Source organism: Mobula birostris, chromosome 1 (assembly GCF_030028105.1).
Source record: "Mobula birostris isolate sMobBir1 chromosome 1, sMobBir1.hap1, whole genome shotgun sequence".
Taxonomy (NCBI): domain Eukaryota; kingdom Metazoa; phylum Chordata; class Chondrichthyes; order Myliobatiformes; family Myliobatidae; genus Mobula; species Mobula birostris.
In genome coordinates, this window is record NC_092370.1 from 207717321 (window position 1) to 207742619 (window position 25299).

Below are 25299 nucleotides of genomic sequence, written 5' to 3' on the forward strand. Positions count from 1 at the left end.
TCTGAAGAGACAGATAAAGCCTCCAGGTAACTTGAAAACTGCCAGAAATGAAGCAGGATGAGCTGCTGGTCATTTAGGAGGTATCACAGAACTACTCTGGACTCTTAAGTGCCTCTGGCAAAGGAAGATAATCCTCTCTCGATTAATCACAGCTCTGGGATTTCCTGGAGTTAGCATGGATAATAATGCTTTATCAAAGCTACTTTTTGTCCTGATAATATTGTGGTGGACCAGATTTGAAATACTTGTTTCAGGCATCTGGTGTTCAGTGTGCAAATGATGTGACCTTCTCATTTGAGCCTGCCGAGTGTGATTATAGCCTATATTTGCCTGGTAGAAGACACTGCGATTGTTTTAGTTTTTCTCCTTTTGGACTTGGAGGATTGGAGTTACATTACCAAGATTTAAGGTACCTGCTGTGGGTCGTCCATGACTCAGAAGTGCAATAGAGGGCAAGGATTCCTGCTGCCCATTAGCCTGAGCTTGGGGCTAGGGTTGAAATTTGATCAGACTACAATGGGAGGGAGCGACTGAACTCTGCTTTCAAGGGGAAAATTGTTGGGTTAGGTCCTGCTTCTGACAGTAATATATTTGGCAAGGGTTGAATACATGAATGGTGACATAAAAAACATTCCATGAAGCTGAATTGGATCACAATTATCTAAATATTTATAACATAAAACAGCTGTGATTCTTTAAGAATCTTGAATGCAAGTTTCTCATGGTTCATCCTCCCATCTCTTCTAGAAGTGGTCCAGAAATCCCCTTTAACAATTTTCCATCCACCTAAATTTTTGGAAATGCGGGCTTTTCCCAGAACTGGAAGAATCATTTAACTCTCCTTTTCTTCAGTAGCACGAAGAATTCAGACTTTAATTGCTGGGGAAGTTTGCTTATAATTAAACAAATTAGCTACGTTGCCCTTTAGAGTTCATTTGTTATTTATTTACTCAGAGACACAGCACAGTAACAGGCCCATCAAGCACCACCCAATTGGTCACCATGTGACCAATTAGCCTTCTACCTTTCGAATGTGGGAAGAAACCAGAGTACCAATGGAAAGCCACACAGTCATGGGGAAAATATTCAAACTCCTTACAGACAGTGGTGGAAATGAAGCGGGGCCACTTCTGCTACAATAGCATTATGTTAACGGCTATGCAACTATGCCACTCCTAATGATAATTAATTAGAAACATTGAATAAAATCATCACATGTAGAGAACAAACATTTCCCCTGCCCCAACAATGTGATTGCTCACTTTATCTTTGTTTTGCCACTGCTGCATCGATCCTGACCAGAGTCATGGGTAATACTGGACTGATTCATGTCTGAAAACTTGGCAGACGGCATCCAGGAATGATGCAGTGAAGAAAGTTTTCTCACATGCAAAGGAAATACAAGTATTTATTTATCCTGTTACGTATTTTCTGATGGTGAAGTATTGCAAATTAATGACTTGCTAGGCCAATTCAGAAAGCAACTACGTGGGAGGGGACAGATGCCTTGCATAAACCAGCCCTGGATGGGAGATTTCTTAAATACAAGAGATTCAGCAGGAGCTGGAAATCCAAAGCAACACATACAAAATGCTGGGGAAACTCGGCAGGTCAGGCAGCATCTATGGAAAGGAATAAACAGTTGGTGTTTTGAGCTGGGACCCTTCATCAGAACTGGAAAGGAAGGGTGAAATAAGGAGGTGTGGGGCGATGGGGGAAGAGGGGCAGAAGGACAAGCTAGAAGGTAATAGATGAAGCCAGGCGCGTGGAAGAGGAAGTAAGAAATAGAGAAGTGATAGGTGGGACAGGTAAAGGGCTGGAGAAGAAGGAATCTAATAGGAAAGGTGTTGTAAGTGAGGAAACAGATTCGATAGGTCTCAAAGGCAAGGACTCTGGACACAGACTTGGTAGTAAAGGATTTTATTTACAGAAGGCAAATGTGGGAAAATGGCAACAGAAGCCACACACACACAATTCACAGTAGTCGGATCAGCAATAAAACACATGCGGACAATTAATAAAATTGCGCGGGAACGAAGTACACACCGCCCTCCCCCCCCAAGGGAAAAGTCAATACGATACCTGACACCCTTGGCTCTGTGCGTGCACGGCTCTTATGATATTAGGGGCGATACCCACACCCCTCACCCTATTCAATGCACAACTCACCAATGGCAGAGTGGTCCCTTGGAGGTAGCAAAAAAGAGAAAGGGTCAAGCACGCGTGGCTTCCTTTTGTAGTGCAGCAGGGCTGATGAGTCCAGCCCAGGTGATTCACAGGGAAGCCAATGGCTTGGTGCCAGCAGGGTTAAGCTGATTACAAAGACCAATTGCCCGAGGTCAAGTACAAGGCTAATTAAAGGGGCTAATGGTTAGGTGTGCTTTGATGGCGAGGGGGAGTCAAACCTTGATTGGCAGGTGATGTGTCTTTTGACCAGGTAAATGGGCAAAGCTGTCACGTGACAGTCACGACCCCTCCAATACAAAAGGAGAGTGGACCATGGGAGAAGGGGAGGTGAGATGAGAGGCAGGTGAGGAGAAGAGGCGAGAGGGGATTCAGAGTGAAGAGGGAAAGGGGAGGGGGAAAATTACCAGAAGTTAGAGAAATCAATGTTCATCTCATCAGGTTGGAGGTTCCCACATGGAATATGAGGTGTGCTCCTCCAACCTGAAAGTGGCCTCATTGTGGCAATAGAGGAGGCCAGGGACCACCATGTTGGAATGGGAGTGGGGATTTGAATGGTTGGTCACTGGTAAATCCTTCATTTTGCGGATGGGCAAATGTGCTCGACAAAGTGGTCTACCAATCACCATTGTAGAGGAGACCACATCAGGAGCACCGTATGCAGTAGACAACCCCATTAGATTTGTAGCTGAAGTATTGTCTCACCTGGAAGATCTGTTTGGAGCCCTGAATGGTGGTGCATGAGGAGGTGAATGGGCAGGTGTAGCACTTTTTCCGCTTGCAGGTACAAGTGCCAAGAGGGAGATGAATGGGAAGGGAATCATGGAGGGAGTGATCCCTGTGGAGAGTGGAATGGGGGGGGGGAGGTAATGATGTATTTGGTGGTAGGATCCCATTGAAGATGTCAGAAGTTGTGGAGAATGATATGTTGGATGCAGAGCTGGGCTGGTAGGTGAGGACAAGAGGAACTTTATCCTTGTTAAGGTGGAAAGAAGATAGGGTTAGCATGGATGTCCAAAAAATAAAGGAGATGCAGGCAAGGGCAGCATCAATGGTGGAGGAAGGGAAACTCTGCTCTTTGAAGAACATCTGATGTTGGTAAGGAAAGTCTAATCTTGGGAACAGTTGTGGTAGAAATGAAGGAACTGAGAAAAGGGAACTGCATATTTACAGGAGTCAGTGCGGGAAGAGGTATAGTCAAAATACTTGCGGGAATCAGAAGGTTTATAAAATATATTGTCTTTCTAAAACAGTTTGTCTCCAGATATGGAGACAGAGAGATTGAGAAAGGGGACAGAGGTGTCAGAAATGTACCAAATGAATTTAAAGGCAGGGTGGAAGTTGGAGGCAAAGCTGCTGAACTTGACAAGCTTAGCATGGGTGCATGAAGCAACAATACAGTCATCAATGTATTGCAAAAAGAGTTGGGGAGCATTACCAGGGGTGGCATGGAACATGGACACAACATGTTGGCAATGAAAAGGAACACAGTGCTGGAACCCATGAGTTTAGAAAACGTGGGAGGAGCCGAAGGAGAAATTGTTGACAGTGAGGACCATCCAAACAGACAGAGGAAGATGGTGGAGGGGAACTGGTTGGATCTTTTGTTGAGAAAGAAGTGGAAAGCTTTAAGGCTGTCTTGATGGAGGATAGACGTGTATAGGGACTAGAGAACCATGGTGAAAATGAGGCAGTCAGGGCCAGGGAATTGGAAGTTGTTGAGTAGATGAAGAGCATTGGAAGTGTCATGGATGTAGGTGAGAAGGGACTGAACCAAAGGGGATAAAATAGAGTCAAGGTATGCACACTCAATGGCCTGATGGCCCTCAGTGGGGTCCTTTTCAATGGGCAAGTAAGAGGAAGTGTCAGAGTTTCTGCCAGGCCTTAGCAAGTAGAGGTCAGTGCGCCAGACTACAACAGCCCTCCCTTTGTCTGTGGATTTGATGTTGAGGTTGGGATTGGTGCAGAGAAAATAGAGGGCAGTGCACTCATAGGGAGTAAGGTTTGAATAGGAGAGAGGAGTGCTTAAGTCGAGATGGTTGATGTCTTGTTGGGAATCAGAGATGTAAAGATCCAGAGCAGGCAGAAAACCAAAGCAGGGTGTACAAGAAGGCGAGGAGGGTTGAAGATGGCAAAAAGGTCCATTGGTGCGAGGTGGGGAATCCTTGCCAAATAAGTGGGCTTGGAGATGGAGGTGACAGAGAGAGCTGGGTGTTGTGGCGGGTACAGAACTCGCCGAGGGAGATTTCTTCCCCTGAAGTGCAGTATGCTTTTACAATAGTCCAGTAATTGGTGTTTGCTCAAATAAACTGATTTTAAATTCCACGGCTGGGAAGCAATGGAAGTTAGCTCTTTGGATTGCAAGTCTAGTAGCTGAATCTCCACACCACACCAGAAGGTTAAAGGAAATAGCAATCTGAAGGCGAAACAGTTCTACTGGTCATTCCCACAGCATGTTATTTCTCTTTAATCACTTGCATTTTTTTAAAATTAATATTTTGAGTTTTTATAATAGAACAAAAAAAGAGATTTATACAATGCAAAACAAACATGCCTAATATACAATTCATAACAATAAAGAAAAAGCACCCAAAATAAAATCATATAAAGTTAGTATCCTCCCCACCCTCCCACTATGCAACTCCAAGCCAGCCATTTCAATGTAAAGAAAAGTTAAACAGAGCTTTTGTCACCATAGAGCTGTAAATGTAAAAAAAGTATATTGCCTATTATGTAAACTGTAATATATTTCCCATGAAAAAAACCATAAAGCTGAACCAGAAAAAAAAGTAAGGGAATAAATTACAAAAAAAGAGGATAAACCTTTAATCTAAAGAGGAATTATGAAAATATTCAAGGATAGGTCCCCACACCTTACGGAACTTTATGTCCGAATTAAGAAGTGAATAATGAATCTTTTCAAGGTCTAAGCAGAACATAATGTCTCTAAGCCATTAAGCATGGGTGGGTGGGGCAATATCTCTCTACCTAAGAAGAACTAAACGTCTAGCCAAAAGAGGCAAAAGATAATGTTTAGTTGGACTCAAATGTATGTCAGCTTCACCCGAGGTGCCAAAAAGAGCAATCAAAGGGTTAGGTTCTAAGTGGCAATTAAGAATATGGGATAAAGTTGAAAAGACTTCTCTCCAAAATTTCTCCAAACTAGGACAAGCCCAATACATATGGATAAGAGAAGCCTCGTCCCCTTTACACTTGTCACAAAAGGGACTAATATCAGGATAGAACCGCGATAATTTAGTTTTGGACATATGAGGCCTATGTACAACCTTGAACTGCAAAAGGCAGTGGCGAGCACATAAAGAGGTTGAGTTAACTGAATTAAGAATTGAATCCCAAACCTTGTCGGACAGAGAAGTATTTAAATCATGCTCCCAGGCAGTTCTAATTTTATCAAAGGGGGCACGCCTCAAGGTCGTTAACTTATCGCGAATAGTAGATATTAAACCTTTACCCGATGGATTTGTACAAAGAAACAAGTCCACAATGTTTTTTTCAGGCATCTCAGGAAAGTTTGGTATAAAAGGGTTAATAAAATGTCTAATTTGAAGATATCTAAAAAAAAATGAGTATTAGGTAGGTTAAGCTTTGCAGTTGTTTAAAAATTGCAAAGCGATTGTCTATGGAAAGATCTTCAAAGCACCTAATGCCCTTTCTGTACCAGACATGAAATGCTAAGTCTTGCATAGAAGGTTGAAAAAGATGGTTTTGCAAAAATAGGACTAGAGAGAGAGAGAAACTGTGAAGACCATAATATTTTCTAAACTGAGCCCATATTCTCAGAGAGGATTAACAATTAGTTTAGGCAAATGACAAGGAAGTGCAGATCCAAGAAATGGAGAAATCCTTATTAGAGTTCAACTCCATTGCCACCTATTTTGGGCTGTCAGACTGATTATAAAAAAAAGGCCAAAAAGTAGACAACGTATGTTGGCTACCCAGTAATATAAGTGAAAATTAGGCAAGGCCACACCACCTTCCCTTTTAGGTTTTTGAAGGTGAACTTTATTAAGTCTGGAGCATTTGCCCTTCCATAGATAGGACAAAATAATAGAATCAAAAAAAGCTTTAGGAATAAAAATTGGTATAGATTGAAAATTAGTATAAAAATTTAGGAAGGATATACATTTTAACAACATTAATTCGACCTACCAGAGACATGGACAGGGGTGACCAGTGTGCCAAACTCTGTTTTGTGTGATTTAAAAGATTAGTGAAATTTTCTCGAAAAAGACGCTTAAAATTCCTTGTTACTATAATACCGAGGTAAGTAAATTGATTTATTACTTTAAAAGTGAGGTTTATGAAATTCTAATTCTAATATTTGTTCTTCTCTGTTAATTGGGATAAGTTCACTCTTATGTAAATTAAGTTTGTATCCGGAATGCTGGCTGAATTTATTAAGACTAGCATTTCTGACTAGGTCAGCATTTATCGGCTTCCCTAATTGTCCTTGCAAAGGTGAGCAGAGCCAATGAGTGTGGGTAATGTAAAACGTAGAGAGGAGAATGCAGGTGCTGATGGTTCACTCACTCATTCTTCCTACTGGATGATATAATTTTTGAGTTTGAACAGTGTAGTCAGGTTTGTGTCCCAATCATAAATGCAAAATTATTCTCAGGATGAATTACTTATGGTCAATCAATCAACTGCATTTTGCTTGGTTTCTGTTTGCAAGGGAACTACCAGTTTCTCATCTGCTGCCAACCACCACTCAGTTAAACACCTTGATATTCCACAATATTAGATTCTTCTAAAAGGGAAAGGGAATTAATTTCTCTGGAGAATACAAGCAAGGATCTTCAGATAGTGAAAATCTCAAATAAAAACAAAATATGCCAGATTACTCAGTAGATTTGGCAGCAGTTGTATAGAGAGGAACAGGGACTATGTTTCAGGTTAATAGTGTTCTTTGGAATTGGGAAAATTCGGAAAAGGGGCATACAGTTGGGATAACATCATGAGGACCAATGTTTAAATCGCAAGTGCATTAGCACTTCACCTGGAAGAACTCCCTGGGGACTGGGATGATAGGAAGGGAAGAGTTAACAGGGGTGGTGTCTTCTGAGGGAAGGTGATGTGAGATGTGAAGATGGGAAGATGAGACAGAGTTGGGGAGGAACAGTCCTTTCAGAATGCTGAAAGTGAAGGAGAAGTGAAGACGAATCTGATAGTGTTATTTTATTGAAGGTGAAAGAAATTACACTAGCCTGTTTTGACATGACTTTGTTTTTCTCTCTCTACTATTGCACATTTCTAGTGTTTTATTTGTTTGATTTAAACTGGAGATTTGTGGTTATTTCACTTCAAAAGCAGCTGAATAAAGACCTGAAGCAACCGAATTTGGCAGATGTTTCATGATCCTAGGGACCCCGTTATGAACAGGTTATGCATGGGTATAAGTTTACTTTTGTCTGCAGACACAGTAAAGAATCTACATTTCACAAGGGTGCTTTGTAGAGTCTCCCCTCACAAACAGAAGTCATTATTCAATATTAATAGGGATCTCATTGTCAACTACTTAATCCCAATAATGACATGCAGTAATTTGGTTTTATAAATAGTCTCAATACAATCATTAAATTTCACGAAGGCAATTCTGATTTATGTTAAAAGTAACTGATCAATGTAAATTGTCTGATCAATAGGCATCAGACAATGAAGTTATCCTTCTTGTACTACTATCCTGCAAAAGTACTCTGTTTGTGGATTATCACTTTAAAATGGACTAGATGGCAGCCAGGTCCCTGATCCAGTGGTTATTTTTTCAAAAAGTAATGGGTGTGTAGTTTCTATTGGATCTTTTGAATTCTTCTTCAGTTGGTTGAAATATTTCATTAAATCGTTTTTCTTTTGTCCTTTTGAAATTCCACGTAAATGGAGGAGGGCTGAAATATGTTCTTCGCTGCAAAATAAGCATTAATAATGAGAATTTATTTAAGATATACATTCTCAGAGATGTGAACTGCAACTATTTAAGAGGATTCAAGACAGGCGGTGAAAGCAGATAGCCGCAACAATAGTTAGCGAATAGTTGAGGTAGGAATTTGGCGCAGCCTAAACTTCAGGAGGAATGAATGACGTTGCTGCAGAAAAATGCAATTAGATCTCGAGAGGAGAAAAAGTCAAAACAGAAGCTTAGAAATGGAAACATCACCAGAATTACAGGGCTCGGGCTCAGAACTTCAGCCAAAATACACAAGTTCACCAACAGATTTAAAATACATTGCTAAGATTAGAGAAGCTAAAACTTGGCCAAAGTAAATAAACATTAAATAATATCTTGCATTATTAAGCAGAGAATGTATAAAGCACCTTGTGAAACACATACTTGAAATATTATTTCTTCACATGCAATTTTGGATCCATGATTGCAATTTACTAATAAACAATTTAAACAAAGGCAAATTAATTGCAAGGCCAAAGTCCAAGTCCATTTCACATTTCCAATTCTCAGGTCCTTGCGTTTTTGAAACTGCAGTGTTTTCTACATTATTTGGTGGAATTTTACCAAAAGCTTGATCACTAAAAGCCAAAAGCACCCAAGCACATGCAGTGAAATCAGATCACAGACAGAGCACAAAGGCATTCTGCATACACAAAACTTGGAAGCAATACAGATCTCACACACTGATATAGGCTTTAACTGGAGACCGAGTGGTCTGCTTCCAAGTTACTTAAAGGGGTCCAATCTGGTCACATCCACTTCTCCTTTAAGAGATCTCCTTAGTGGTTATTACATAACATCATCCCAACCCCTCCATTGACCTCAAACAAGAGAAAATCTGCAGATGCTGGAAATCCAAGCAACACACAAAATGCTGCAGGAATTCAGCAGGCTAGGCAGCATCTATGGGAAAGAGTACAGTTGAAATTTTGGGCTGAGACCCTCTATTAACCTTTTCAGCCAGCCCATTCTTCAGCGCTCTGATGCTCTGCTTGCACCACCTTTCCTCTTCAAGTAAAAACCACTAACTCAGCCCAAACCCCTATGTGACCCTCCATATTCTGCTATCCCTCTGTGGACCTGCCCCTCCATCCTCCCCTTCTTCTTGTCCAGGCCTCTCATTCCATTTCCTCACCACTGTTTGGCTTGCAGTGATTTCCTTGTCATGGTCTACAAGGGCGAGCAATGTCATTGTGCGCCGGGCCTCAGGCATATGAGAGTGTCACTGCTAAAGACTGGTGCACTCAATTGGCATAGTCCTCCCCCACTCTCAAACTCAGCACTGGCTTACTGTACCTCTTCAGGTGCAATGTAATTTCTAGCTCCATAAGTTCAATATGAAAAACTCTTAAACCAGAGCTTAAAGCACTTGAGTGCAATTTACCCAATCTCTGGACAGTCCTCGAATAATGCTCTGAGTTTTGATTCAAGTTCATTTTCATTTCCATTAATAAAATCGAACAAATGTTGAGTTATTGGAAAAAGCCACAAAGCAGTGCTACCCTGGGAAATAAAAGACACAGTTAATAGATTTAGTAATTAAAATAAATTACTTATGCTAACACATGAAGACAAGTTTTTATGTTTCTCTGTTGCTCAGCCACGGTTCTGACTAATAATCATAATGAATGCAGTAACTTATACACTTCTGAATGAACATGATGACCAACTGTATTTTAGAAGTAAATTTTACCAGTGACTCATACAACATGCTGGAGGAACTCAGCAGGCCAGGCAGCATCTGTGGAAAAGAGTAAGCAGTTAGTGTTTCTGGCCAAAGCGTCGACTGTACTCTTTTCCATACAAGCTGCTTGGCCTGCCGAGTTTCTCCAGCATTTTGTGTGTGTTGCTTGGATTTCCAGCAACTGCAGATCTTCTCTTGTTTCTGATTGGATTTTTACCAGTGACTGCATATTGATTACAATGCTTTATAAAACTATGCAATCATTTGCACATTGCACATTCAGACAGATGTAACGTAAAGATTTTAACTCCTCTTGTATGTGAAGAATGTAAGAAATAAAGTCAATTCAATTGAAAAAAATTCAATTGAGAAAAGATTTCAAAACATGCTCTTTTACATTCAGATCATGGTCACATTTTTCAGTTCCTATTAATTACAAAAACTCCTCAATACTGTAAAATGAGTAGAACTTTTCCTTAGACTTATTACATACTACCATAGGATACGGACATAACTGGGATTGCCAAGTAGCACATATTGTCCACCCCCATGTTCTGCTCCCCCAAGAGGATCACAACCTTGTTGGAGAGTTTGGAGGCTTGTGTGCCTGAATAACCCTGAGAGTTATGTTGGCTGGAGTCAGGGCCTTGGGCTTTGAGTCTTGGTAGGGTCACCCATGCCAAACAGGTCAAAGGGTAGAGGCCAGACGAAGAGTGATCCACTAGTCCTCCAGGTTCTGGGGTTCAGCTCAGAGCTAACAACCCTGGCTGGTCAAAAAAAATTGTTATGGAAACAGCAATGAAGATTCCTTCTACATCTGTGTGCGACAGTATTTCCTGAGTCTCCACTGGGATTTGTATGACTGATAGTAGTGAAAAATGAGAGGGAGCTACTGGCATGATGAAGGGAGCCCTGAACACTGCCAAGACCAAGACCAACATTGGGTTTTGGAATCTACGAACTACGTACAACACTGGCAAGCTAGCACAAATATCTGCAGAGATGTGTTGTTACAACCTACGTATACAGGGTGTCAAGGAAAGCAGATGGACAGGGTCTGGCAGACTAAAGGCAGCAACTGGTGAAACAGCTTTATACTCAGGAAGGGCTGATGGTCAGCATCATGATGGTGTAGCTGTTGTTATGAAGAAAGGCAATGAGAAGTGCTTGAGGGAGTGGAAACCAATCAACAGTGAGTGGGCTGATGAGAGTCAGGCTGGAAGGGAAGCAAGTGAACATGACTGTGATCCAGAGCAATGTCTATCTAACAACGGTGACATTGAAGAAACAGATGTTTTCTACAAACAGCTGTAATCAGAGGTAGAGACGTAATCATCATCACTGGAGATCTAAACACCAAAGTGGGAAATAACAACTCACACTCCACTAGGGCCATGGGCACTCATGGATGTGGAACAATGAATAACAGTGGTGAATGACTGGTGGAATTCTGTGCCATGAACAATCTGGTCATAGGAGGGACCCTCTTTCCATGCCATGAAATCCACAAACTGACATGGTGCTCTTCGAATGGATGTGACCATTTAATGATCAACATTATATGGAGACGATCTTTCAGGATGTAAAGGTGAAGAGAGGAGCAGATAGAGGAAGTGATCATCACCCTGTTGGAGCAGTATGAAACTCAAGCTGAGAAGCACTGGGGCCAGAGAACATGTACAAAGACGTTTTATAAGACCATAATATATTGGAGCAAAATTATGGCATTTGGCCCATCAATTCTGCTCTGCTATTTCATCGTGGCTGATGCAATTTTCCTCTCAGTCCCAGTCTCCCGCCTTCTCCTCGTATCCCTCCATGCCCTGACCAAACAAGATGTTGAAAAGCTCAAGGACACCAGTGTGAAATCTGCTTTCACCATTCAGCACAAGAACAGACCTTGCAAGACCTTGACAAGGACGTGGCAACAGACAGGATCAATACAATATGGAAACAGACTGCCTCACTCTTTAAGGAGAGCAGCAAGGCTTGTCTAGGTACAGAGCAGGAAAGAAGAACAAAGAATGGATACAGCAGGAAACATGTACAGCCTTAGAAGAAAGACAAAAATTTAAGAAGAAGTTGTTAGATGCAGAGTCAACCCGAATTAAGGAGAAACTTCAACTAGCATACACTGAAGCTAACAAGAAAATGAAGAGATTTGTAGGAAAGGACAAGAGAGTCTACAAGAATGACTTTGCAGAGGAGGCTGAAGCAGCACCCACTTGAGGTAATCAGGTAAACATATACCAGATTTCAAAATTGTTATATGGAAAGTTCCAGGCCAGATCCAGTGGTCCCGTGAGAGATAAGAACAGTTTGCTTTTGACAACTGAGAAAGATCAAGAAGCATGATGGACAGAATATTTCAGAGAATTACTGAATAGACCACCACCAGATGAAGAACCTGACTTACAAGAGGCAGCAGAGGACCTCAACATCAACACAGATCCACCCAAGAAAGGAGATTGTTGCTGCGATTAATTCATTACAGAACAGCCGATCTCCAGGACATGACAATTTGAACACTGAACTGTTCACAGCTGAACCAGAAGTTGCAGCAGCCATCCTGCAACCACTGTTTCCTATAATCTGGGAACGAGGACAAGTAGCCAAGAACCGGACAAAGGGAGTTATTGTTAGAATCCCCATGAAAGGAGTGCTAAGTGATTGCAACAACTGGTGTGGCATCACACTTCTGTCAGTGCCCAGCAGGATTCACGCCAAAGACATTATCCAATGGATTATAGATGCCGTCGATATGTGCTTGAGGAACAGAGGCTGTGTTGGCCAGATCTTCATGCACATAACATCACAAAACATCACATAACATCACAAGACAGTAAACAGAGTGGCAGAGACAACTGTATGTACATTTTGTGGACTTTGAAAAGGCTTTTGTTAGTATCCACAGGGAGAGCTCTGGTGAATTCTTAGATCATATGGGATCCCTTGCAAAATTGTCCAGCTTATCCAGAGTTTCTTTACTAACTTCACTTGCACAGTTGGGGACTGCAATTTGAGAGTTGAACTCAAGACAGGATCAGCCCAGGCAGTGTCATGTCGGCAATATTACTTAACCTGGTGATTGATTGGGTTACGAGGCAAACAACAAAAGAAAAGCAGAGAGAGTCATTAGACAGACTCTATTCTCTAGTTCAGAAGACAGTGACTTTGTGGATAACCACACATTACTGTCACATACACACCAGCACATGCAAGAGAAAACTCAGCACCTGTGTACCTTTGGCGGACAGGTTGGATTCAGAGTCAGCTAGAGAGAAACAGAGAACATGACCCTCAATATAGGGTCTCCTCCTCACATCAAGGCATATGGCATCAACTTACCCAGATTCACCTACCTGGGCAGCATCACTCGGCAGGATGGTGGGACCAAGGACGATATTCAGTGCAGACTTAGCAAAACTAAAACATCTTCAGATCACCATAAGGAGGTCAACCAGGTACAGCATCCACACCAAGTTGAAGCTGAACCAGAGCTGTGTTTCGTCCACATTTTTATACAGGTCAGAATGCTGGTGCATGATAGACAGTGACCTCGCTAAGCTGTTGTCATTCCACACCATGAACCTCTGGAAGATCCTCTGTATTTTTGGCCAAGAAAGATCTCCAACGACACCCTACTTCTTCAGTGTCATTAAGAGGACATGGCCACAATCTTCATGAGGAAACATTGGAGATGGATTGGGCATGTGATGAGAAGACAGACCAACTCCATCATCAAGACAGAACTTCATTTGACCCATGAAGGGCCAAGGACAACTTGACACTGTGTCACAAAGGCAGAAATGAGGACCCTTAACTACACCTGGAGCACAACAGAGATGACGGCTAAGGACAGACATAGATGGAAGACCTTCATTGCTACTCTAAACACCAGTGGGGTATCAGGCATTGATGTTCTCCTTAACTAAGAAGCCAATTAAGAAACAAACACATAGGTGAATCTGGAATCATACATAGGCCATATCAGGTTCAAATGGCAGACTTCCTTCAATAAGGTCATTAGGGATGTACGTTGGTTTCTTTAACAACCCACTAATTTCATAGTTACCATAAGTAGCTACACAGTTCAGTACATGAACTTCGAATCCCAAAGTGCCAGTGTGAGTTAAGACTATGCCACTATATCAATACACGAGAAAATCTGCAGATGCTGGAAATCCAAGGCAACGCACACAAAATGCTGGAAGAGCTGAGCAGGCCAGGCAGCATCCGTGGAAAGGAATAACCAGTTGATGTTTTGGGCCAAGACCCATCAGCAGGACTCACTGTTATTCCTTTCAATAGATGCTGCCTGGCCTGCTGAGTTCCTCCAGCATTTTGTGTGTGTTGTCTCTATATCAATAGTCCATTTTCTAGCTGTTAAGTCTACTAATCATAACTCTTAGTAACATACGGATGGTTTGCTCCATCCTCCATGCAAGAGTCAACTGGACTGGCTAGAAAAAAGCATTTTGAAATGCCCCTTGAATAACTTCTATCTTTGTATCAGAACCTGCCGTTTTGATTGGTTAATAATCATTTTTCGTATCTTGGGATTAAAATTACCTGTAAACATAAGTATTTATTTAAGACTAATTACTTACCCTTAATTGACCACATTACACAACTTTCCTTTAAATGGTCTCCACTTTATTTAACTTTGACTGGTCGTATTAATGCTGTTAAGATGTTTATTCTACCAAAATTTTTATATATATTTCAGACATTACCGATTTTTGTTCCAAAATTCTTTTTTGATAAAGTAGACTCCAAAATCTCTTAATTTATTTGGCAAAATAAAAACCCGAGATTGGGTAGAATACATCTACAGAAAGCTAACAGAGATGGAGGCTTGGCATTATCTAAATTTAGATTTTATTATTGGGCAATTAGTATTCAACACATGAAATTTTGGTTACTTGACCAAGATATACTATGCATTCCTAAATGGGTAGTATTGAAATTACATTCTGTTCAACGCTATGCACTTGGCTCTATATTAGGATCTTCTCTTCCTTCCGATTTGAAAGGCTATAAGCAGGTTTGCAACCCGATAGTTAAACATACCTTACGTATCTGGTTTCAATTCCGAAAATATTTCAATCTTAATCAATTTGTGCTAGCAATTCCTATTATTGGCAATATATTTTTTCTCCCCTCCTCTATGGACCGTGCCTTTCAAATTTGGAAGACTAATGGTATATCACAGTTTTTGGACTTACTTTCAGATGGCTCCCTTATGTCTTTTGAACAGAACACATTCTTTTAGATATTTGCAAGTTAGAAATTTCCTAAATACCATATTGTCTTCCTTTCCGGCGTTAACCCCTACAAATATTTTAGATGCTATCATTAACCTCAACCCATGTCAGATAGGTGTAACGGCTATTATTTATCATACTATCATGAAACTTAGGAAAGCTCCATTCGATAAGATTAGGACTGACTGGGAAGAGGAATTGGGCCTTTCTATCCTGGCGGATGGCTGGGCTAATATTTTACAACTAGTTAATACTTCCTCTATCTGTTCCAAACATTCCTTAATTCAATTTAAAGTTGTCCATAGGGCACACATGTCTAAAGATAAATTAGCTCATTTTACTCTCATATTAACCCTCTTTGTGATAGATATGATCGGGAGATAGCTTCCTTGATCCACATGCTTTGGTCTTGTCCTACTCTGGAAACTTTTTGGAAAGACATTTTTAATATTATCTCAAAGGTTTTGAATAGTGATATTTCTCCCCATCCTATTACTGCTATCTTTGGATTACCTAAAACTTCCAGAAATTTACCCCCCTCAACGCGTAGAATGATTGCATTTCTCACTGTAATGGGGAAAAGATGTATTCTACAACGTTGGAAGGAGATTAATGCCCCAACTACATTTTTTTGGTTCTCTCAAACAATACTGTGTCTAAATTTGGAAAAAATCAGAAGTAATCTTTATGATACTTTAACTTTATGATCTTTAAATTTGAACAGAACTGGAGATCTTTTATTTAATATTTTCATTTAATGTAACTTTTTTTTTCTCTCTGATCATACATACACTCCCTTCTTGGATTTTATCTGCTACTAGTGGAGGTCGGGTTTGAGGATGTGATTGTTTAATTTGTTCAAGTCTACTATTTACCTAGTTAGCCCATTGCTTTGCTTACAACAGGAATTCTGCAGATGCTGGAAATTCAAGCAACACACATCAAAGTTGCTGGTGAACGCAGCAGGCCAGGCAGCATCTCTAGGAAGAAGTACAGTCGACGTTTCGGGCCAAGACCCTTCGTCAGGACTAACTGAAGGAAGAGTTAGTAAGAGATTTGAAAGTGGGAGGGGGAGGGGGAGATCCAAAATGATAGGAGAAGACAGGAGGGGGAGGGATGGAGCCAAGAGCTGGACAGGTGATTGGCAAAAGGGATATGAGAGGATCATGGGACAGGAGGCCAAGGGAGAAGGAAAAGGGGGGGGTGGAACCCAGAGGATGGGCAAGGGGTATAGTCAGAGGGACAGAGGGAGAAAAAGGAGAGTGAGAGAAAGAATGTGTGTATATAAATAAATAACAGATGGGGTACGAGGGGGAGGTGGGGCATTAGCGGAAGTTAGAGAAGTCGATGTTCATGCCATCAGGTTGGAGGCTACCCAGACGAAATATAAGGTGTTGTTCCTCCAACCTGAGTGTGGCTTCATCTTTACAGTAGAGGAGGCCGTGGATAGACATGTCAGAATGGGAATGGGATGTGGAATTAAAATGTGTGGCCACTGGGAGATCCTGCTTTCTCTGGTGGACAGAGCATAGATGTTCAGCAAAGCGGTCTCCCAGTCTGCATCGGGTCTCGCCAATATATAAAAGGCCACATCAGGAGAACCGGACGCAGTATATCACCCCAGCCGACTCACAGGTGAAATGTTGCCTCACCTGGAAGGACTGCTTGGGGCCCTGAATGGTGGTAAGGGAGGAAGTGTAAGGGCATGTGTAGCACTTGTTGCACCTACAAGGATAAGTGCCAGGAGGGAGATCAGTGGGGAGGGGTGGGGAGGGATGGGGGGGATGAATGGACAAGCGAGTCACATAGAGAGCGATCCTTGTGGAAAGCGGGGGAGGGGGAGGGAAAGATGTGCTTAGTGGTGGGATCCCGTTGGAGGTGGCGGAAGTTACGGAGAATAATATGTTGGACCCGGAGGCTGGTGGGGTGGTAGTTGAGGACCAGGGGAACCCTATTCCTAATGGGGTGGCGGGAGGATGGAGTGAGAGCAGATGTGCGTGAAATGGAGGAGATGCATTTGAGAGCATAGTTGATGGTGGAGGAAGGGAAGCCCCTTTCTTTAAAAAAGGACATCTCCCTCGTCCTGGAATGAAAAGCCTCATCCTGAGAGCAGATGCGGTGGAGACGGAGGAATTGCGAGAAGGGGATGGCGTTTTTGCAAGAGACAGGGTGAGAAGAGGAATAGACCAGATAGCTGTGAGAGTCAGTAGGCTTATAGTAGACATCAGTGGATAAGCTGTCTCCAGAGATAGAGACAGAAAGATCTAGCAAGGGGAGGGAGGTGTCGGAAATGGACCAGGTAAACTTGAGGGCAGGGTGAAAGTTGGAGGCAAAGTTAATAAAGTCAACAAGCTCAGCGTGTGTGCAGGAAGCAGCGCCGATGCAGCGAAGGAAAAGTGGGCGACAGATACCAGAATAGGCACGGAACATAGATTGTTCCACAAAGCCAACAAAACGGCAGGCATAGCTAGGACCCTTACGGGTGCCTATAGCTACACCTTTAGTTTGGAGGAATTGGGAGGAGCCAAAGGGGAAATTATTAAGAGTAAGGACTAATTTAATTCCGCTAGATGGAGCAGAGTGGTGGTAGGGGGGAACTGATTAGGTCTGGAATCCAAAAAGAAGCGGAGAGCTTTGAGACCTTCCTGATGGGGGATGGAAGTATATAGGGACTAGACATCCATGGTGAAAATAAAGCGGTGGGGGCCAGGGAACTTAAAATCATCGAAAAGTTTAAGAGCGTGAGAAGTGTCACGAACATAGGTAGGAAGGTATTGAACAAGGGGGGATAAAACCGTGTTGAGGTATGCAGAAACGAGTTCGGTGGGGCAGGAGCAAGCTGAGACAATAGGTCGGCCAGGACAGGCAGGTTTGTGGATCTTGGGTAGGAGGTAGAAACGGGAAGTACGAGTGTGAGAACTATAAGGTTGGTAGCAGTGGATGGGAGATCCCCTGAGCGGATAAAGTCGGTGATGGTGTGGGAGACAATGGCCTGCTGCTCCTTAGTGGGGTCACGACTATCTACTATAAGCCTACTGACTCTCACAGCTATCTGGTCTATTCCTCTTCTCACCCTGTCTCTTGCAAAAATGCCATCCCCTTCTCCAATTCCTCCGTCTCTGCCGCATCTGCTCTCAGGATGAGGCTTTTCATTCCAGGACGAGGGAGATGTCCTTCTTTTTTAAAGAAAGGGGCTTCCCTTCCTCCACCATCAACTCTGCTCTCAAACGCATCTCCCCCATTTCACGCACATCTGCTCTCACTCCATCCTCCCACCACCCCACTAGGAATAGGGTTCCCCTGGTCCTCACCTACCACCCCACCAGCCTCCGGGTCCAACATATTATTCTCCGTAACTTCCGCCACCTCCAACGGGATCCCACCATTAAGCACATCTTTCCCTCCCCCCCCTCTGCTTTCCGCAGGGATCGCTCCCTACGCGACTCCCTTGTCCATTCGTCCCCCCCATCCCTCCCCACTGATCTCCCTCCTGGCACTTATCCTTGTAAGCAGAACAAGTGCTACACATGCCCTTATACCTCATCCCTTACCACCATTCAGGGCCCCAGACAGTCCTTCCAGGTGAGGTGACACTTCATCTGTGAGTCGACTGGGGTGATATACTGCATCCGGTGCTCCCGATGTGGCCTTCTATATATTGGCGAGACCCGACGCAGACTGGGAGACCGCTTTGCTGAACACCTACGCTCTGTCCGCCAGAGAAAGCAGGATCTCCCAGTGGCCATACATTTTAATTCTACATCCCATTCCCATTCTGACATGTCTATCCACGGCCTCCTCTACTGTAAAGATGAAGCCACACTCAGGTTGGAGGAACAACACCTTATATTCTGTCTGGGTAGCCTCCAACCTGATGGCATGAACATTGACTTCTCTAACTTCCGCTAATGCCCCACCTCCCCCTCGTACCCCATCCGTTATTTATTTTTATACACACATTCTTTCTCTCACTCTCCTTTTTCTCCCTCTGTCCCTCTGACTATACCCCTTGCCCATCCTCTGGGTCCCCCCCCCACCTTGTCTTTCTTCCCGGACCTCCTGTCCCATGATCCTCTCATATCCCTTTTGCCAATCACCTGTCCAGCTCTTGGCTCCATCCCTCCCCCTCCTGTCTTCTCCTATCATTTTGGATCTCCCCCTCCAGCTTTCTCCTATCATTTTGGATCTCCCCCTCCCCCTCCAACTTTCAAAAACTTTGATGTGTGTTGCTTCCATTGCTTTGCTTTGTAGGTTAGTTGCATGGTAGGTTTTTTTTTTGGGTTTTTTTTCCTGTTTTTTTTCTCATTTATCGATATATATGGAAAATTAGTATACAACTATATTACCTTGTTATTTTATAACTAACTTATGTTGTTTGCATTGTTTTTTTTGTATTAATATTACTTGTATATTTATATCTTAACAATGTATTGGTTGCTATATGTTTTACCTTTTGTGTACTAATTCAATAAAAATATTTAAAAAGAATAACTTCTATCTCTATGTCCCACATCCTTCTTTATTATGTAAGCAAAATAAATATCAAACGCTTTCAAACTGGACCTTCTAAACCCAAGAAGGATTTTTGAGGTGATAGGATTTCTGTTGATCTATCAGCAGGTTCCTCTACATTTTTCCCAACACCTTCCCAATTTATTTTAATTTTTTTATATACCAGTAAAGAAAAGCAGTCCATAACAATGAGTTTTTTCCCCTTAGTTGCTGACATGGTCTTTTGATATTTCAGGTGAACACCCTTGGAAGTGTGCATATTTGCAGGAACTTTTTGGAAGCTAATTTTTATTTTAGGGTAATACCTAAAATAAATATTTGCAAATTTCACCAGATTTAGCTAAATTTTATATCAGGGATTAAAAGGGAATGCAAAAATCATCTAATAATGCTGAAGATTAAAAGGAACAGTTGCTACCTAGATATAGTTGCTGACTAGATATAGGCTACATAATTAATTCTGAATATTTACACAATTCTATGAATGGTGGAGCGGTGGTGTTTGCTTTGGCTCAGAGAGGAAATTAGTACTGGAATGCATCAATTAGTATACACAAAATACTTGCAAAAAACACAGGAGGAAACAAAAAAATGGTATATACTTACAAATTCTTCATACATTTTATTTATTGCTCCCAATTCTTCTCTTATCTTAGCTGCTGTGATATGCTTTGAAGATGTTATTTTGCTGATTTTCTTTTTCATGAATGCAGTAATGTACTCTCTAACAAACTGATAGTGAAGATCAGAAATCACCACCTTTTATTTAAATAGATATGCAACTTTTGGTTATTTATAAGAAGCACCTCTTTAAAAAAATAATAAGCTTTTTATTTAAGAGCAATAAGCGATTTACCTGGTAATTGGCCTCTTTCATTTTCCTTAACTCGTAACAATATTTTTCAGTCATGTCCATTAACTGATCAAAATCTTCACTGCTGGACAACTGCTTATTTTTCATGATCTTCTTAAAACAACACTAGAAAATACAGTTAACGGTATAATACCAAGTCCTTGATATTTAAACATTTGAGAGAACTATTGACAACCTACCAAAACTTCAGAAAGGAGATCATCTGAAAGAATTTTGTTGAGTTCATGTAGTGCTTCATTTAATGCCTTTTCTACCTCATTGAGAGACGCAGAATTATCTTCTTTAAGGTTCTTAATGAATTCCCTGTGTTGGATAGGAAAGAAGATATAGGTAATAATATTGTGTGCATCAAATAATAGCCATAAATGAAAGGGTAGTTAGTAGACATGGAGCTTTAGTTGTTATGGACCTAGGTTTAGGAATCCCATCTTGTGTACATATCATGTTGGGACTATACTGCAGTGGGGAAGATATTCCTTGGCCGATTTTTGACAGCATTTTCAGAATCCATTATAGTTTGTTTTATTTTGCAATCAGGTAATATTTTATAACAATAACTTTATTTATAGAGTGCTTTTCATGCAGATGATGTAATTGGAAGTGCTTTACAATGGAATAAAATGCAAATGTGAAAATAAAATAAAAAAATAAAAATAAACCTGAAAATAAATGACAAGACGATGTCGGTTAAAAGCAAAGTTAAATAAATAGTTTTTAAATCTGCTCTTCAACAGTATCAATTGAGACTGCGTCCCTTATAGTTTCAGGCATTGAATTCCACAGTTTAGGAGCATTGGGTCAAAAAAAGATGACCTGCCAATTATCTTTTCAGGGAGATTGCTTAAATTTAAGAGACCAGCAGAAGAACACACGAGAGCTCAAGCAGAATTACAAAAAGAAAACTATTCTGTGATGTACTCCAGTTCTAGACTATCAAGAGCAGTAAAAACAAATAAGAGAACTTTAAAATTAATTCTAAAAGATATAGGTGATGCTTTGATAGAAGTATTTAAAATTATAAAGGGCTGGCTTATGGAATTGATTGTAATTTCAAGCTGATGGGATTTTTTTAAATGGAGAAGTATAAATACAAGTTGAATTTGCCTTTAACCAGTTTGTACTCATTGTGAACTTTACAACATTTTATGGTTCTTATAGTACACGTGGTAGAGTTAAAACTAAATACAGGACTTCACTATAAAAATAAGATTGTGGAAGTTACTATTCAAATCAGTGGGGGTTGGGGTGTGTGGTACAAAAGCAGTTGTTAAAAGAAAGGGGAAACAAAGTCTATTCTATGGGAACAAAGTCAATAAAAGAGATTCTGACAGGTATTTGTACAGAAGAAGAACAGCAATGCAAGCTGGGTGGGCCAATAACCTGCTGAGCTTTTAGTTTTCCCCCCCCATGGAGCTAGCAAACACAAATATCATGGATATAATCAAGTGCTAAACTTGATTACTCCATACAGAAACTTTAGAAATTAACAAAATGTTTGAGAAATGAAGAAATTTGCAAGTTTATCTGAGAACATAGAATAGTACAACACATTACAGGCCCTTCGGCCCACAATGTTGTGCCGACCCTCAAACCCTGCCTCCCATATAACCCCCCACCTTAAATTCCTCCATATACCTGTCTAGTAGTCTCTTAAACTTCACTAGTGTATCTGCCTCTACCACTGACTCAGGCAGTGCATTCCATGCACCAACCACTCTCTGAGTAAAAAACCTTCCTCTAATATCCCCCTTGAACTTCCCACCCCTTACCTTAAAGCCATATCCTCTTGTATTGAGCAGTGGTGCCCTGGGGAAGAGGCACTGGCTATCCACTCTATCTATTCCTCTGAATATCTTGTACACCTCTATCAAGTCTCCTCTCATCCTCCTTCTCTCCAAAGAGTAAAGCCCTAGCTCCCTTAATCTCTGATCATAATCCATACTCTCTAAACCAGGCAACACCCTGGTAAATCTCCTCTGTACCCTTTCCAACGCTTCCACATCCTTCCTATAGTGAGGTGACCAGAACTGGACATAGTACTCCAAGTGTGGCCTAACCAGAGTTTTATAGAGCTGCATCATTACATCGTGACTCTTAAACTCTATCCCTCAACTTATGAAAGCTAACACACCATAAGCTTTCTTAACTACCTGTGAAGCAACTTTCAGGGATCTGAAAACATGTACCCCCAGATCCCCCTGCTCCTCCACACTACCAAGTATCCTGCCATTTACTTTGTACTCTGCCTTGGAGTTTGTCTTTCCAAAGTGTACCACCTCACACTTCTCCGGGTTGAACTCCATCTGCCACTTCTCAGCCCACTTCTGCATCCTATCAATGTCTCTCTGCAATCTTTGACAAACTTCTATACTATCTACAACACCACCAACCTTTGTGTCATCTGCAAACTTGCCAACCCACCCTTCTACCCCCATATCCAGGTTGTTAATAAAAATCATGAAAAGTAGAGGTCCCAGAACAGATCCTTGTGGGATACCACTAGTCACAACCCTCCAATCTGAAAGTACTCCCTCCACCATGACCCTCTGCCTTCTGCAGGCAAGCCAACTCTGAATCCACCTGGCCAAACTTCCCTGGATCCCAAGCCTTCTGACTTTCTGAATAAGCCTACTGTGTGGAACCTTGTCAAATGCCTTACTAAAATCCATGTAGATCACATCCACTACACTACCCTCATCTATATGCCTGGTCACCTCCTCAAAGAACTCTATCAGGCTTGTTAGACATGATCTGCCCTTCACAAAGCCATGCTGACTGTCCCTGATCAGACCATGATTCTCTAAATGCCCATAGGTCCTCTTTCTAAGAATCTTTTCCAACATCTTTCCCACCACAGACGTAAGGCTCACTGGTCTATAATTACCCGGACTATCCCTACTACCTTTTTTTGAACAAGGGGAGAACATTCGCCTTCCTCGAATCCTCTGGTACCATTCCTGTGGACAACAAGGACATAAAAGATCCTAGCCAGAGGCTCAGCAATCTCTTCCCTCACCTCGTGGAGCAGCCTGGGGAATATTCCATCAGGTCCCGGGGACTTATCTGTCCTAATGTATTTTAACAACTCCAACACCTCCTCTCTCTTAATATCAACATGCTCCAGAACATCAACCTCACTCATATTGTCCTCACCATCATTAAGTTCCCTCTTATTGTGAATACCGAAGAGAAGTATTCATTGAGGACCTCACTCACTTCCACAGCCTCCAGGCACATCTTCCCACCTTTATCTCTAATCGGTCCTACCTTCATTCCTGTTATCCTTTTGTTCTTCACATAATTGAAGAATACCTTGGGGTTTTCCTTTACCCTACTTGCCAAGGCCTTCTCATGCCTCCTTCTTGCTCTTCTCAGCCCCTTCTTAAGCTCCTTTTTTGCTTCCCTATATTCCTCAATAGACCCATCTGATCCTTGCTTCCTAAACTTCATGTATGCTGCCTTCTTCCACCTGACTAGATTTTCCATCTCACTTGTCACCCATGGTTCCTTCACCCTACCATTCTTTATCTTCCCCACCAGGACAAATTTATCCTTGACATCCTGAAAGAGATCCCTAAACATCGACCACATGTCCATAGTACATTTCCCTGCAAAAACATCATCCCAATTCACACCCACAAGTTCGAGCCCTATAGTCTCTATATATAGTCCCTAAAGCCTATGGCATTCCCCCTGGTCGGCCTGTCCACATACTGTGACAGGAATCCGTCCTGGACACACTTAACAAACTCTGCCCCATCTAAACCCTTGGAACTAATCAGGTGCCAATCAATATTAGGGAAGTTAAAGTCACTCATGATAACAACCCTGTTATTTTTGCACCTTTCCAAAATCTGCCTCCCAATCTGCTCCTCGGTATCTCTGCTGATACCAGGGGGCCTATAGAATACCCCCAATAGAGTAACTGCTCCCTTCCTGTTCCTGGCTTCCACCCATACTGACTCAAAAGAGGATCCTGCTACATTACCCAACCTTTCTGTAGCTGTAATAGTATCCCTGACCAGTAATGCCACCCCTCCTCCCCTTCCCCCCCATCCCTTTTAAAACACTGAAATCCAGGAATATTGAGAACCCTTTCCTGCCCTGGTGCCAGCCAAGTCTCTGTAATGTCCACTACATCATAATTCCATGTATGTATCCAAGCCCTCAGTTCATCACCTTTGTTCCTGATGCTTCTTGCACTGAGGTACACACACTTTAGCCCTTCTACCTTACTACCTTTACACCCTTTATTCTGCTTCTCTTTCCTCAAAGCCTCTCTATATGTTAGATCTGGCTTTACTCCACACACTCCTTTCACTGCTCTATCGCTCCGGGTCCCATCCTCCTTGAAAATTAGTTTAAATCCTTCTGAACCATGCTAGGAAACCTACCTGCAAGGATATTGCTCCCCCTCGAGTTCAGGTGCAACCCATCCAATCTGCAAAGGTCCCACCTTCCCCAGAAGAGATCCTAATGATCCAAAAATCTAAAACCCTGCTCCCTGCACCAACTCCTCAGCCACGCATTCAACTGCCATCTCCTCCAATTCTTACTATCACTGTCACGTCGCACTGGCAGCAATCCTGAGAACGCCACCCTTGAGGTCCTGTTCTTCAGCTTTCTGCCTAGTTCCCGAAACTCACACTTCAGGACCTCATCCCTCTTCCTGCCTATACCGTTGGTACCAACATGTATCACGGCTTCTGGTTGCTTTCTCTCTCGTACCAGGATGTCATGCACCCGGTCAGAGACATCCCGGACCCTGGCACCCGGGAGGCAACAAACCATGCGAGTGTCCTTCTCACGTCCA

At 42.0% G+C, this 25299-nt stretch overlaps 1 protein-coding gene across 3 annotated transcripts in view; it reads right to left on the reverse strand.

The window, feature by feature from the left end:
- Positions 1-955: 955 nt before the first annotated feature.
- LOC140203941 (exocyst complex component 3-like) overlaps positions 956-25299 on the reverse strand; it is a 74434-nt gene continuing 50090 nt past the window's right edge. For all 3 annotated transcript variants that reach the window (XM_072270139.1, XM_072270129.1, XM_072270121.1), the window contains exons 10-14: positions 20666-20789; positions 20469-20591; positions 20219-20371; positions 9534-9652; positions 956-8107 (exon numbers count right to left, since the gene is read on the reverse strand). In XM_072270139.1, coding sequence (XP_072126240.1) covers positions 7921-8107; positions 9534-9652; positions 20219-20371; positions 20469-20591; positions 20666-20789 — 706 coding nt within the window. In that variant the 3' untranslated portion in view covers positions 956-7920. The remainder of the gene's footprint in view (positions 8108-9533; positions 9653-20218; positions 20372-20468; positions 20592-20665; positions 20790-25299) is intronic.